Source organism: Chanos chanos, chromosome 4, assembly GCF_902362185.1.
Source record: "Chanos chanos chromosome 4, fChaCha1.1, whole genome shotgun sequence".
Taxonomy (NCBI): Eukaryota; Metazoa; Chordata; class Actinopteri; order Gonorynchiformes; family Chanidae; genus Chanos; species Chanos chanos.
In genome coordinates, this window is record NC_044498.1 from 44,809,608 (window position 1) to 44,826,247 (window position 16,640).

The following is a 16,640-nucleotide window of genomic DNA, read 5'->3' on the forward strand; positions in this document are numbered from 1 at the left end:
TGTGCATTTTTTTTTTTTTTTCCAAAACAAACAAAAAAAAAAAACAAACAAAAAAAAATTGAGTAGGTCGATTTTACAGACTCATTTAAAATCCTAACCTGTTATTCAAACTCAAAAATGAGCTACCAAATAAAAAATACGCTAGCAAAACGTGCTGCTCTATCGTTAAATGCATTCCATAATTGACTATCACAGAAAAAAAAAAAAAAAATTGTAATTCAAGGGCTACTCATAGTGTCTTACATTTCAACATACCACTAGTTACTTTAAAAAAAAAAAAAATCCTTACTTGCAATCTGTTACTTACTAACAATAATTCCAGTATTATTATAATTTTGGTCTTTCATATACATTTTCATATACATATCTACTGTTAAAACAAAAAGATCTATTTTGAGATAAAAGGAGCTGTAAAAAGATTCAAGTTTGGCGTCGGTAATGCTGTGTAGTAATGAGGTGTTCTGTCTGTGGGCACGGTGACGGACACACACGCAAATGTGCTGGTATTTTTTTTTTTTTTCTTTCAGTACACGCACACACACACACACACACACACACGCACGCACACATACACACGTTAAAAAAAAACAAAAAAAACAAAATGGAAACAAAAAAAAACGAGAGACAGAGGTGAAGTGAGTGTGAAGGACCTGACGTTGTAGCTCAAAGGAGCACTACAGTGTTTATGGGCTTCCCTGATCAGACACGTACAGTGCTTTGTTATTTGGGAGAATGGTCACCATGGCGACGTCATTACCACTGAATCGTATTTAAAAAGGTGGAGGGGCAGGAGAGGTGGGTGGGTGGGGTGTAGTATCTATAGTCCTGAGTCCCTCTACGCTTCCTCAGCCTTTTTGGAATTCTTCTTCAGACCTTTTTTGGGAACGCAGTCGGGGGCGGTTTTCGTGGCCGGTTTGCGACGCTCCTTGGAGGGTTTGGCGGTGGGCGGGGTTAGTTCAGAGGAGGGGGTTTTGTCGTCGGCCGGCTCCAGGGGCGGTAGGATTTCTGAGTCCTCATGCTCCTGGCAACACAGCTGGCCCGTGGCAGGGTAGGGACGTAGCGCCCCCTCTTGGTGAGCCTTGCAGAAGGAGTTGGGGCAGAGCTGGCAGAACGCGTCGGAGTTTTTCCCACATACGTCACAGTGGTGCCACGGGCAATCCCAACGACCTACAGGCCACAAACAAACAAACATCATCCTCACACACACAATAAAAACCACATGAACAAACTCCTTCCATACACTCTCCATGACCACACTACACCCATCTGAACAATCACCAAAATGATTCAATCTTAAGGAATATCAAAGAGAAACCTTTTTTTTCTTTTAAATCTCTGCCATGGTAGCAAAAACCTTATTTTAGTGTTTTTCACCTGTGTGTTACACAAAAAGCCTTTTCAACAGGCATGGGGAGTAAAAATTCATTCCATTCTCGGTGATGCTTAAACAGATACATCTGAGAGTGTTTGCGGGGGGATATCAGATCTAGCGAGCACTGGGTGCAGCGAGAGGGCACTCTCTCCCAGTCTCTGTGGTCTTTACCGAATGGTCTCTTGGTACGGTCCAGGCAGGACAGGTGGTACGCTTTAGTGCAGCCTTTCCTATCACACAGAACAAGCTCTCCCCCGTCTCCGCAGCGGAAACACTCGTCCTCCGACTGTTTCTTCCCCTCGTTTCGAGCCCGCCGTTTCTTTGGCTTCTTCTTCTGCGCTTTGCCTTTGTGCTCCGAGGCCTGGCCGTTCTACAGCATAGAGGAGCACGATTAAGGTAAAGTTACCCCCCAACAGAAAATCAGTCTAATTATTGGTAATAATGTAACAACTTGTAACAATTATGTAACAGCTTGTAACAATGTAACAATTGAAATGAACAAAAACAGCAGAGGCGTGAAAGTTAAAGAGGTATTCTTGTTTCCTCCTGTATGCCTTAGGCAGAAGACGCACAGGCTGGAAACCCATCCATCAGTGCTGTGTAGTACCAGCACCAGATATGAGATGTGTCAGAGAGCCAAAGGTGAATTACCCACCTTGGGTCGGTCTCCAAGGAAACCGCTGCAATTTGGCGCTCCGCAGCGACACACGGTCTTCTCATTACCCAGACAGTCCAGGTTATAGTTAAAGGTCAACTCCGTGCCTGCACCCAGTACAACAGGATGATAGCATCACATTCCCTGTGCGGCCCTTTTTCATCTTCCCTGTCACACTGCTGTTCAAGTTTCATATTACACTAGGTAACCAGCTGAAGAGAAGTCAAATCAAGGCCAAAGTAATGTCCAACACTCCAAGCTGTATACAAACACGTCTGTGAAGATTAATACCCTTTTATACTTTTTTTTTTTTTCCCCTGGCCCTGAGGTTAGCGTCCCTGAAACAATCCGCTCACCTGCGGCGATGTCACAGACGGCGAACAGTCCCACGCGCGTGTCCCCATTCACCGTCCATTTCTGGGTCTCGCAGTTGGGCTGACAGCTGTGATTCATAAAGCGGGAGTAGTTTCCTTTGGGACCAGCGTCGATGATCCGATCCTACAGACACACAGGGAACAGGGCTGAATAAAAACACAGCCAACTACAAACAGAGCCAAGACCTCATTAAACAACTAATAACTCAGAAAAGTTACTCAGGAGGAATGTTTTATTCTTCCGCAGATAAAACCAGCTGTGAAAAGACGTTCAAGCGTTTTTAGAGCAGTCAAGATTATTATACTGTCTATGAAGATGATCACTGATAGCATTTTACTGTGCAGTAACACAATAAACATCTCAGTTACACCACAGTACACTCAGTGACGATGTGTAATATAATGAAACAGTACAGATGGCAGTGCTGTCAGTGAAGATGTACTGTATACTGTAGTGATGCAGTAAGGGCTGCAGTATTGTATACTGTAGTGGCACAGTATTGTGAGTGAAGCTGTAGTATTGTACACTGTAGTAACACAGTATTGTGAGTGAAGCTGTAGTACTGTATACTGTAGTGACGCAGTATTGCGAGTGAAGCTGTAGTATTGTATACTGTGGTGATGCAGTATTGCGAGTGAAGCTGTAGTACTGTATACTGTGGTGACGCAGTATTGTGAGTGAAGCTGTAGTATTCTATACCGCGGTGACGCAGTATTGTGAGTGAAGCTGTAGTACTGTATACTGCGGTGACGCAGTATTGTGAGTGAAGCTGTAGTACTGTATACTGCGGTGACGCAGTATTGTGAGTGAAGCTGTAGTATTGTATACTGTGGTGACGCAGTATTGTGAGTGAAGCTGTAGTATTGTATACTGTGGTGACGCAGTATTGTGAGTGAAGCTGTAGTATTGTATACTGTGGTGATGCAGTATTGCGAGTGAAGCTGTAGTATTGTATACTGTGGTGATGCAGTATTGTGAGTGAAGCTGTAGTATTGTATACTGCGGTGATGCAGTATTGTGAGTGAGGCTGTAGTATTGTATACTGTGGTGATGCAGTATTGTGAGTGAGGCTGTGGTACTGTATACTGTGGTGACGCAGTATTGTGAGTGAGGCTGTGGTACTGTATACTGCGGTGACGCAGTATTGTGAGTGAAGCTGTAGTATTGTATACTGTGGTGACGCAGTATTGTGAGTGAAGCTGTAGTATTGTATACTGTGGTGACGCAGTATTGCGAGTGAAGCTGTAGTATTGTATACTGCGGTGATGCAGTATTGCGAGTGAAGCTGTAGTATTGTATACTGCGGTGACGCAGTATTGTGAGTGAAGCTGTAGTACGGTATACTGTGGTGACGCAGTATTGTGAGTGAAGCTGTAGTACTGTATACTGCGGTGACGCAGTATTGTGAGTGAAGCTGTAGTATTGTATACTGTGGTGACGCAGTATTGTGAGTGAAGCTGTAGTATTGTATACTGTGGTGATGCAGTATTGCGAGTGAAGCTGTAGTATTGTATACTGCGGTGATGCAGTATTGTGAGTGAGGCTGTAGTATTGTATACTGTGGTGATGCAGTATTGTGAGTGAGGCTGTGGTATTCTATACCGCGGTGACGCAGTATTGTGAGTGAAGCTGTAGTATTGTATACTGCGGTGATGCAGTATTGCGAGTGAAGCTGTAGTATTGTATACTGTGGTGATGCAGTATTGTGAGTGAAGCTGTAGTATTGTATACTGCGGTGATGCAGTATTGTGAGTGAGGCTGTGGTATTCTATACCGCGGTGACGCAGTATTGTGAGTGAAGCTGTAGTATTGTATACTGTGGTGATGCAGTATTGCGAGTGAAGCTGTAGTATTGTATACTGTGGTGATGCAGTATTGTGAGTGAAGCTGTAGTATTGTATACTGCGGTGATGCAGTATTGTGAGTGAGGCTGTGGTATTCTATACCGCGGTGACGCAGTATTGTGAGTGAAGCTGTAGTACGGTATACTGTGGTGACACAGTATTGCGAGTGAAGCTGTAGTATTGTATACTGTAGTAACACAGGAGGCTGGACAGTGGCACTCCCAAAGCAATACTGTTCATTTAGCTCTGCTGCACAGGCTCCATTCATTGCCCAGAATGCAGCCAAGGCAGAGAGAGCAGGGTTGGCAGACAAAAGTTTGAGCACGGCAGGTTCATTAGAGTTGATTTGGTTATCACCTTGTCGATAGTGAGCATGTAGAAATGTGTGATGTCATTCTCCTGGGCGTACTTGATCCTGGCTCTGCACTCCTCTTCATCGATCAGTTCTCCCACATACTCATTCACAAACTCTCCCTGCAAGGACAGACTCCAGCCAATGAAACAGCACAGAAATACACTGACCAATCAACATAATCCCCTTACTTATTCATTAATTCATACCATTCACTCTGACTCAGCACATATAACCAGATACTAAGTAAGCTCAAAGCACATTCATAAAGTCAGAGTGGCAGGGACACTGGCCAAACAGACAGCACATAAACACGTTAATCAATCCTTACGTTTTATGTATTCATCGGGTACTTAATAACCTTATAAATCCAACTAAATTCGCTTTTCTCCCAAGAAACTTTTGAATATGAGGATCTTTTAACTTCATGATTCAGGGATACAGTAGCTGAAGCAAGATCGTTTCCTACAATGCTTAAGTGTGTTTGCAGTGGCAGGGAAAAGCAGAAGACATAAGAGCCACAAGACAAGTGCATCTGCTTTTTTCTTAAGGACATTAAGGTCATTAACCAATCAGTTTACCCATGCACTCAGCAACTTCCCCTAATAACATAAGCCAATCAGAGACCACACATATACAAACACTTAAAGCAGTCACACCACAGGCACACACGTACACACACACACACATACACAGCACTTCAAGCTGGTCACAATCCGTTTCTGTGCAAATTCCGTCTCCACCGACACTAAATATACCCTGAGCTCTCGGAACCTCTGAGGTCTCTGCTCACCTTCTTAATGTCTCTCATGGCCAGCAGCCCCCAACCCTTCTCTGCCGTGCGGATGATCTTGGTTTCGGGGTAAAGGCGTTTGGTGAAGTCCTGGTTGTGGCAGCGCTCGCCCGCCGGGCACACCTGAGGGTGGCACTCGTACATCAGCATGCGGTTCAGACACTCCGACTCAAAGCTGCACGGCTTCTCGTCCGTGGGCTTACAGTTACACTTGGGAATCTCTGAGATATCAGCCGTGTAGATCTGCACCCGTCCGCACGGTTTGTTAATCTGCAACGCGAGGAAATGAATAATCCGGCGGGTGATCGGCGCGTGTAGAAAACAGAGTAGAATTTGTCAGAAGACAAAGGAAAAAAACAGAATTAGAGAACTTTATTCATATGCAAACCACAGCGCTCTCAATGTGCCAAACTGAATGGCTGATAGTTAGTCTATCTTTAGCCCAGAGGGGGGTATCTGTGTGAGATTAGTGGTACTCACCTTGATGTATTTGTAGGGTGGAGGCTTCCTGTTATTCTCCTGAGCCTCTTTAGCCTCTCGCTCCATCTTTATCTCCTTAAAACGAGCTTCAGCCTCCAGCAGGGCTACAGAGAGGGAGAGAAAAGAAGACAATTTTTCGTTTCCCTCTCTGTCTCTGACCGTAGGTTAGTCAACTACTTCGGCGAACGACCACGCGCGGTCACAGCCTGGAGACTCACCGTTCTTAAAGACCTTCCCAATGCCCGTTTTCTGGTGCTTGCTACCTCGGTCTCCCTCCATGTAAGGAAACACGCGACCTTGGTGTGTCCAGAAGTAGTCCTTCGAACCGAAAAAGAACACGGGGAATTCTCCGATCTCGTGCCGCAGATTCTGGATGTTGGTGGGGACGTTCCGAGGGTGCCGGATCTCTGCGGGCCACCACCTAAGATTACACGGACAACAGACGTTATGAGACAACCAGCCCAGCTAGACTTGCATAAAAAAAAAAATCCTCTCATTAGGATCTGACCAAATTTCAACTTTTAACTTGTTACTATCGTAAAGACTTTCATAATGTTACATGGTAAGCAAGGAGATGAATAAAAAACACAGATCTGAAACTTTATAACAACTGACCAGAGTTACAATCCAAGGACGACAGACTGACAATGACAGGAAAAGTCAAGAATATAAAATGACAGACAGACAGTCCAGTTAGTATTCTGAGGGAATTCTATGGTGTAACTATAATTAAAGGCTACAGAGCAAAGTAAGACCAGTGCTGAGGTAGAAGCTGAGCAGAGGGCGATAAAGGGGAGTTTGTGTCGACCCACCTGTAGTTGCCCAGTTTGACCCAGATGATGTCTCTGTACTTGGGCTTTTTGCCTGAACGGCAGTCATTACAGAACCAGCTGCCATCTGGCATAGCAATGTTCAGACAGTCGGGGTGGAAAGCAGCCGGGCATGATTCACAGCACAGGAGACTGCCACCTATACACACACACACACACACACACACAATGTTGACGTATTGGTTGATTTAAATAAAGTCTGTGTGTATAACAGCATGTACTGTCTATGTATGTTGTTATTCCACGTTGCAAAATATGATACCTGCAGGTATCTGTTTAACAACGATGTATGTACTGCTCATGTGGATAAGGAGAGTAGTGATGCCGGTGTGTGTTGTACAAAGCCTCACCTTTAGAGCAGATGAAGCACCAGCTGACGTTGACGTGCGAGTGGTGGCTGTACCCCTTCTTGGCGTTGAAGTGGTTTGTGCAAAGGATGGCGGTAGGAGTTAACATCTCACTGCCTGCTGCGACGCACTGGTCTCCCACATGGTAGGCTACAGGACAGCGCAGGCAACGCATCATCTTACCTACAAGACAAACAAACAAACAAACAAACAAAGATAAACAAACTCAGATCATTACACCCAAACAGAATGGAAACAAATATGTGGCCATGAAAGACAGGAAGGGAACAGGACATGAGATAAGAGAGAGAGAGAGAGTGAGACGCAGGCAGCTGGCTGATTACCTTTAGTTGCCTTGGCGGTGTTGCGGCTGTAGTGACAGCTGAGGCAGGTGTGAAGAGGGCAGCGGAATCCTCGGTTCTCAAACACGGTTAAAGCGTTTAACCGCAGACACGCCTCGTGGTAAAAACGACCACAGTGCACAACACTACAGCGCCGCACCTCTCCATCAGACTGCTTACAGGAAAAACATGCGTGCACACCTGAGAGAGAGAGAGAGAGACTAGTGTTTTATTTACAGTAAACATGGGTAAACACATTCATACAGTATTGACTGGTCATGGTTTAACAATGCAGCCACATTTTCACAATAACAGAACAGTGTAAATTGAATTGGGAGAGTGCTGTTGAGAAAAAGGCCTTAATGGATCAGAAAGTAATTATGAATTCAATCAAAATCTCACAAATTGGACTGTGATTTCTGGAAAATGGCTTTTTTGTACACCATTTCTGTACCCCGTCCATTTAAAAAATTTCACAGACATTAGTCACCAGGTCTGTTCATGATCTAACTTTGAATGTGTGAATACATTAAGAGTTACAACCCTATGCTGTTACTGTACAGGCTTTTATGAATCTCAATCATTAATATATTAACTCCCATGATAAACACACACACACAGAGAGTGAGAAGCAGGCACTGTCTACAAAGCCCTTTACTAAACCAATCCACGGGCAGTCCCTTCTCTAAATTACATCAGATTAAAAACGATGAGTGACCATTAAAAAACCAACAAAAACTCTTCATAGTCTTTCATTTTCAGCACCCAGTTAAAGGGCCTTGTGTAACAGTACAGAGGTTCTTCCTATATGTGTGTGTCAGCTGGAACATGTTTGCCTGGAGTCCACAGGCACACCACTGACCACCCCCCCTGAGCATGTACGTTGGCCAGGATCCTTCTCCTCCTCTCCCTGTTTATCATTATTGAGGTTCAGGTGCATACATACTGAAAACAACTCAAAACTCTCTATCATATAAGTCATATCATTTAAATCTAACAACTCATTGTATGCAAGACAAAACATGCTTGTCTCACTCACTGAGGTAACTGGTGGGTGAGGTTGAGAGATATTTACAGGACTGCAGGTTACTGAGCATTGAGGACATTTGCGGGCGACTTTCTCACCTGTTCGGCAGGCTTGGCAGAGCACTTTTTCCTCTGGGCTGAGGGTCGAACCCACACAGCCAAGGTGATACGAACCACAGCACTGTCCCTCGCAGGAGACCAAATCCTCCCCCGTCTGCTCACACGCCTTAACACACACACACACACACACACACAAAATAAAACACTGAGGCCCACACGGGTATTTTTGACAATACTACACAAACAGCCAAAACAGTTCCAAGGGATGTAGAAAACACATGTAAACATACACAGCTGCGCATGCTTACACACACTTACCAGACACACATTTTCTCTCTTGGCACCAGCAACACGTTCATTTTTCTTGGAAGTTTGAGTTTCATCTGTGCTAGAACTGGGAGAATCAGGTCTCTCTTCACACAGCAAGCTCTGAGACACACACACAGACACAAACACACACAATGTTTATACCCACACTAACGTAGTCACTAGAAAATACTGACTGATCACTTTGACACTACAGCGTCCTAGGGTGTTTTCACATATGGTCCTTTTTAAACAAACCAAACTCAGTCCTCTTAAAGTGGACCACAAAGCAGACCAACTGAAAAGGGACTCTTTTCTTTCTGTGTTCACATTGTGAGTTCATTTGAAAGAGGACTCAGCTCTCCTTCTGGTCCACTTCAACTTTGATGTGGTCTCAGTCCTCTTTCTGTTCTGTTCATTCTGTTCATAGTTCTTGCCATCATTACCTAAGGAAGCCCTAAGATGCCATGAATTTACATTTAGTTTAGATTCAATTTTCTCATGATACAGTGTTATTTTTCTTTTCTTTCTTATGTCATTACCACGAAATAACGAAACTTTGTTTTCCTGTGATAACGACATAATTCACTTGTTATCATGGGAAAACAGCTGTTTGTGTTCACAATGCACAGGTTAAGCAAACTTCAACGCAGGCTTCAAGCGAACCGAACTGAGACCACCTCCAGAGGTGGTCTCAGTTCAGTTAGTTTCAGAGAGGCCTGCAATCATTTGGAGTGTTCACATATGCGCAAAAAATGCTGACTAATGGCTCATTTTGACAGCTGAAAGGCACCAAGTGTAAAAACACCCTTAGAAGAGACCAAGTGGCAGCTTCTATGATTTTCCTGGATGATGACTCAAAACTCTCTATACCTCTGGCTCGGGTTGGGGCAATGGGCGGCGCTTTTTGGACGCAGTGTCTGCTGATTGGCTGCCTAAGTCTTGCTTCCTCTTTCTCACACGTTTGGCCTTAACAGGAAGCTCCTCCCCTGAGAAGCAGAGTGAAACAAGTGCACAGAGTTGACACAAAGCAAGGGTGTTAATAATTAACCACTTAACCGTTAAGCGACAATAAGAATTTTGACCGATTAATACTATCAGTTAAACAGTTAAAACAAATATATATATATATATATATATATATATATATATATATATATATTTTAAAGTAATTTAAAAAGTTTGCTAATGACCCAGAATCAGAGGCGGACACCTATACAAGAGACAATTCCCCCTCATTGGATTCTAATCCTCTTGACTGGTGGAAATATAATCAGATGTGCTTCTCGAGGCCGGCCACTCCAGCGAGGCGCTATCTCTGCATTCCTGGGGACATCGGTACCATCTGAGCGGGTATTCTCTGCCGCGGGTCTCACAGTTAACAGACTGCGCAGCGGACTAACCCCGTAGCATGTCAACATACTGCTATTCTGAATAAAAACCAGCAGACAAGCTGTCCGCTATGCTGAGGACTGAGGTAGGCCTGGCCTGTTTATTTGATTTATTTTAGGTCGGAAAAATGCGACTACAAGTCTCTGCTTTGTTGGCTGTTTTTGATCATTAATTAGCCGAGAGCAGAGGAGGAGGTTTTTGTTACAGCGCTCTTGGTGCTGGAGGATTCAATGTGTGTTTTCCTTTTGTTAAACTGTTTAAACATTAGAAAGTCTGGCTCCTGTTTGCTATTTATTTTAAGTTATAAAATATTTTCCTACACGGGAGATCTAGGCTATTATGCTAGTTCTGCATATGTAAAAATAAACCATTTCTTCTGAAAAAAACCCCCAAAACATTTATTGTATTTGCGGGTCACAGACACTGGTCCATTCTAAATAGTACATTTTAATCTTGCCGGTTATCAGGTAATGTTCGGTTAATGAGCATCAGCTATCTGTCAGAAAAAAAATTCAAAATGAGCATCCCTAACACAAAGACAACGCATACACTAATTATTCTAATGAGCAAATTTGTCACACAGACAGCTACATACATTAGCAAACTGCACGTAATATAAAAAATCTGTTAGATGTTCATCAACTTAAAAATGAGCCAAGTTGAAAGAAACATAACTGAGATTACAAAAATTGTTTAAGAACAGAGGACTATCACAGCAGAACTGTCCTAGAGCCCCTTGCTCAAGCCTAAGAGCTGTTCAGTTACCTGAGACCAATCCTTTCGCTCTTCCATCTGTAGTCGTTTTCTGGCGCTTTTTTCCTTTTGTCATGTCAGTGGGGTCCACTGAATCAAACTGGTTGACAGGAAAACAAAAACAGAAAATACGCATCTAATCAAAAGACACATAAGCCAGCAGGCTTGGGCGATATGAAGATATTATCGTGAGACATGATACCACGATATCTGCAGTAACTGTCTTTCATGGCAGGACAATATTCTTTAACAAAAATGTGTGTATGGACCAACTCATCTGGGTCTTGGCTCTAGACAAAAGTCTTTCTCCCTCTCTTTTGGTTACAGACCTCAATTCAAGCAGCATCACTATTATACTTAGCTAATAAAAACAAACTCATAAAATATGCAAATGAAATTGATGTGAGAGTTTAATGGGAGGAAAAAGAGAACCCAGGGGAGCTCTTCAGCACAGCATCAGAGTAAGGTTAGCACAGTAGCTAACACTTGTTACCTCTTACACCCCATACGGTATATAGGCTTGTTTTCCTCACAAAAATACAGAGACAGACCCATGTGTATTCGCATTATTTTTTTGTTCAGTCTATTCTGACCCGAGATTCAAAAAGCATCATTTTATACAAACCAAAGTAAATGGCTCCAAAGTTTCTCATTTTGTTTAATACCTTTGATTTTTGCTCTTTGCCAAGCATCTCCAGTTTGGCTTTCTTTTTCTGGGGCAGCGTCTGGTCTTCCTCTGTCATCTCCTCAGGAGGTCGTTTCAGTGTGCTCTTTTTACCTACACAGAAAAGAGTCACTTTTTCTCCTCTGACACTTCAGATGGTTCCAGTTCTTCTTGCTAAGATGTTGTTCACGATGTTTAAATGAACTCATTCACTGTTTTTAGTGAAGATTTTTACAAAACCACACCACGGTGACATACCTTTGGAATCAGTCGTCACTTTATCCTGTGTAGGTCCACTTTTTCTCTTAGAACTGTTCGTACCTTCTACAAAAAATAAAAGACGAATGGAAAATAAGGAATAAGACTTCTTTTGGTTTTTATAAAAAAAAAAAAAAAAAAAGGCGACTAAGTGAATTCCTCAGAAGGAAACGCGTGACAACTCTAACCCTACCTGAGACTGCAGGGTTTAGGGACTTGGTTTGTGAGTTTTCAGTCATGACGGCACCAGTCTTAGTCTTCTTTTTGGGTTTGGCAGTGACTACAGATTTCTGCTTTAGCCTTTTGACTTCTTTCTGAGGCTCATGCAACCCAGGCTCTGGGCCTGCAGAGAGACCAGTCTATACACACACACACACACACACACACACACACACACAATGGGTCATAAACGCACTCTGATTCGTATCAGCGGAGAGGGAAATCACAAGGACAAATGAAGCCCACACACCTGAAGGTCTGAGTGTGTCTGCGAGCCTTGTTTAACCAGTGATTTAGAGTTGGGTTTTTTCTTCTTCTGAGGTTCCAGCGGTGCTGTCTCTGAGGCAGTAAGGTTATCCTACACACACACATACACACACACACACACACAAAGTAAATAAATATAAAATAAACATTCAGTGCTTGAGAGATGAATAAACACATAAAGCAAAATATACCACGGGTCTACGAGGCCGTGTGTGAACAGTGGTTCTCCTGACCTGTGGGGTAGACTTGGTGAGGGTGGTCTCTTTAGTCGAGACTGCAGTCTTCGGCCTGCTCTGGCCTGAAGCTCTAGGATCCTTTTGGTGCCCCCTTCTGGTCGGGGCTTTAGGTGCTTTTGAAGCTGAGGGTTTTTTCTCTGCTGAAGTGCTGTTGTGGGGTTGAGAGGGAAAAGAAGGTAGGAGCTGAGCGACCGTGGGCTGGGACTCAGAGTCGGGTGTGGGATTCAGCCTGGCCATCTCTCCGTCCTCCTGCTGCAGTTTTGGTTGGTGTTGTGCTCTGAGCTCTTGTAACATCCGGGGGTTGAACTGCAGTTGGCCGTTTTCATATACAAAGCTGAATTTGGCCAGTCTCTCCTCCGGAGTTAGAGCAATTGCCTCTGTGGCCAGAGACACGCCTGTTTCCCATGGTAACCGAAGCTTACGGGGGATTGATAGCTGGACAGAGAGTTAAGAAGAGAATGAAAAAGTTCCCCTTACAACTAGTTCAAAAAGCTCCAATGTCCTTCACCATGTTACCAAATTATAAGATGTTCGTGTTAAAGATGAAGTAGCCCACGCATAAGAGAAATTAGAGAATGACAGACTACAAAACTGTTAATTTTCCAGCAGAGCTATAAAAAAAAAAACAACAACAACAACATCAGAAGAGCGTAAGATAGACATTTAAGAAATCTTACTCATATCAAATGGAAAATCTCACTTGACTGATATTACTCACCAAAGTAAGGCTTAAAAGTTAGAACACAAAACGCGGAGGCTATGATACATATTTGGTGTAAACAGACTTTGCAACTGTGATAGCTGAATATATGGTAAATTTTCACAAGAGCAAACTCTTATTGACCACGCGTTGAGCAAGCACTCTGAGCTAGCGGTACCTTCTTGCGCTCCGTGCGGGGGCTGAGTTGTTTGTTGCTACGGCACAGCTCAGCGTACTGCTCTTTTCCTCTGAAAGCAACCATGCTCTTCTCAAACACGTAGCCTCTCTCTGGAGTATCACCAAAGTACTGCACATGGTACAGCGGTCCTGAACGACCACCAGCCGCTAGTCAGAGAGAAAGATGAGGACAGGTGTGAGAAAACGCGTGTGAAACATACGACAACAAGGATAATACAAGGACCACAAAATGTAAATCAATCAATAAATAAATACACAAACAATAGGAGGTGACACTGTACATAAAACATGGTCAGATTTATAATCATCTAAAAACTCAGCAAATGTTGCCCATTCATTGACAGCTGATCTTTGTCAAGGTTAGCCATCACAGCTGGGGACTCGAGTTGACGAGTTCCATTCAAAACTCAAAAATATTGACTCACATCTTTACTCTGTCTCCAAACCTTTGTGACTCAATTTCAGTTCCCATATTTTATGAGTCACAACCTTTTTCAGCCTCCTACGTCTAACTGAATTGTTTTTGCTTCATGCCATTCATATGAAAATATCAAAACCAGACAATAGCTTTGGACACAGCATTAGCTTCTGTCCAGTGAAAGACAGTTCACAATAAGTTCTAAATGGTTCGGTGAGAAAACATCTACTTACGCTTCCCCACATATTGTTCCAATCAAGATTCTTTATCTTCTGACTCAAGTGTTCAGGACAACTGCTTGGTGCTTAACTCAATTCACAGAAAATGACTTGTACGCAAGTCTGACAAGCCTGTAATGATTCACTCTGACTTTGTGGCGACCAGTCCTACCTTTCACCTTGACGTGCAGGTTGAATTCTGGGTCTGTAGTGACTATACAAGGCCACCAGGGGTATCCAGATACCTTGGTCCAGACCACATCTCCCAAAGAGAACTGAACCTGAGGTTGGCTGTCTGCACCCAGCTCACTTGAAGATTTCGGCTGCTGTATCAGTGATAGGAGACATGGTGGTTAAGAAGCCCACCACTATCACAATGACAACAAATGTACGTGTACCCAACACTAAACTGCCTTACCTGGACAGGTGCGAACAGAACAGCGGCAGGTAACTCAACACCACTCTGGTTATTAGACTTGACGGCAAGGTCACATGATTCAGAAACAGGCTGGTCATGTGACTCGGCAGCCTGAACTGTGGTGGGATCGTGTGATTCGGGCGTCGTATCACATGACTGCGTGGTGTTGCATATCTGAGCTGCCCTGTCCTGCAACAGGTGAGAGCGTCTACGATTTGGCGGGGTTCTCTTCCTCACTGGGCCTTTTTTCCTCCTCCTTCCTTCTTTACTAGCACTTGGGACACCCAGAATTCCTTCAGGTGGTCCCAAAGGTGAATTTGGACTCTGCAGCCCATCATCTGCATAACCTGAATCATATCGGGCTGTCGCCGCCGGCTTCCCATTGGCAACAAACTTGGTAATTTTGAGTGTCAGCTCAGGGGAGGAGCTAGACTTCCTTTGGGGGCTGGAGAGTTGGGTTGTTGGCTCTACCCCTTTCAGGAGGGGTTGCGTTACTGTGGTGGCACAGAGCTTCGGCAATTTGTCCTGATCACCATTCAGCAAGCGTGATGTAAGGTCCTTCAGACGCTCTTTGGTGTGGTTATGACTGTGGGTGTGGTTATGGTTGCCAATTTTCTGCAGAACATCCTCTTGGGGTGTGGCGGCTAGCTGAGCGGTCGCTTTATCCATCAGCAGAGCAGGGTCGACGCTCATGTCGCCCCGCCCTTTGCGGCCACCTGGTGAATCAGGGGGCTGCTTCATGCTAGCAGGGCTCCTGGGCTCAGGCATTGCTGGCAGAGATCTCCCCTTACTGTCCATTACAGCCTTACAGCCAATCAGGAGCCTACACCAAGATACAGAAAGAAAGGAAAAACAAATGGAAGAGGTGAAAGAGATTAAAGTCAATCATTTGACTTAAACTTGGAAAACAATCACTGAATTACACACTGAATAATTAAAAAGATCAAGAAGGTATATAAAAATAGTAGCGAGCTACTGCGAATTGGGGCTGACAACTACTTCTTCCACGAGAGGAATATACTGGAAATTTGCGGCACGTGGCACTCGATAATTAACATAACTGAATAAGGTGTATGACAGATGTATGAATAAGAATGTATCACCTCACACTTTCATCCACAATAAATCTTTCAAATATGAAATATATTACAACAATGCAATAGCGCGACATCTCTATAGTCCTCGTCTCAACGGCACCTGTAGCTCGGACAGGACGCTGACTGGACCAAAGTCTACAGAGCCTTCAGCCGACCCCGCTATAAATCTCTACACTAGATCAAACTGTATGACGTATTCACAACAAAACAGGAAATTTTAAGGCAGAAAAGGCAACAGCCTCAGTGACACATTCACTACTTTGATGTTTGCCGGCCCATGCGGAGCGGGACACCAGTTTTGTCCAACTTTAAAATGGCTACCCATTCACATTCAGTGAGTGGGTGGCCAGCTGGCTTGCTGCATGAAAAAAAAATCGTTTTCCCGTAGCGGTGAGCAAATGAAATTATGGGGCGCAACTGGGACCGTACTAAAGAAACATGACATCTCATCCGAGTACTGGTATAAATAAATCCCTGAAGTGTCAGTTTGGAGTGACGTCTCGCACTGTTTATTGTCCAACGATAATGCCGATGATAGTGCGTCAACGAAATGACTTGTTAAATTAACCACATTTATACAACTAGCCGCTCAGTTTTGAATGGGTCGTCGAAATGTTCTTAATTATAAACTCACGTGAATGCATCAGAAATAGAATTTAGTTTACATTTCATGCGCTTCCAAAAACTGCCAAGCTAAATCAAAGCTCGACTGTACGCTCCATCGAGTACCAGTATTGAAATTTAAGCTCTGCATGGCAGTGCCTAACATAGCTCGTTAACATATGTAAAGAAACACTAATGGTTATGGCCCTCAGGGTGAGAGAAATACGACTTCCACAAAGACTTCAACTTAATCATTCGCAAATAGGCAATTTCCATCTTGGTGATAAGGACAGAAGCGGTGTTAGTTGCAATAGTCAGTCATAAGAGACACGGAAAAGTAGCTATTTTTTCTGACTGTATCGTGCCTGCACAAGCTTGACAAACAAGACCTTTTGGCAATAAGGTTAAAAGTAAAGCA

At 43.8% G+C, this 16,640-nt stretch overlaps 1 protein-coding gene across 1 annotated transcript; it reads right to left on the reverse strand.

The window, feature by feature from the left end:
* Window positions 1-835: 835 nt before the first annotated feature.
* On the reverse strand, window positions 836-15,320 carry nsd2 (nuclear receptor binding SET domain protein 2). Its single transcript, XM_030772365.1, has 21 exons — window positions 14,523-15,320; window positions 14,277-14,430; window positions 13,449-13,615; window positions 12,568-13,005; window positions 12,042-12,162; window positions 11,592-11,704; window positions 10,939-11,026; window positions 9,655-9,770; window positions 8,794-8,886; window positions 8,515-8,641; window positions 7,393-7,590; window positions 7,052-7,231; window positions 6,684-6,840; window positions 6,090-6,292; window positions 5,872-5,975; window positions 5,392-5,661; window positions 4,604-4,720; window positions 2,384-2,525; window positions 2,028-2,134; window positions 1,544-1,742; window positions 836-1,167 (listed from the first exon to the last, which is right to left on the reverse strand). Exons 1-21 carry the CDS (start codon window positions 15,318-15,320, stop codon window positions 836-838), a joined length of 4,224 nt encoding a protein of 1,407 aa, XP_030628225.1.
* Between the last annotated feature and the right edge of the window lie 1,320 nt (window positions 15,321-16,640).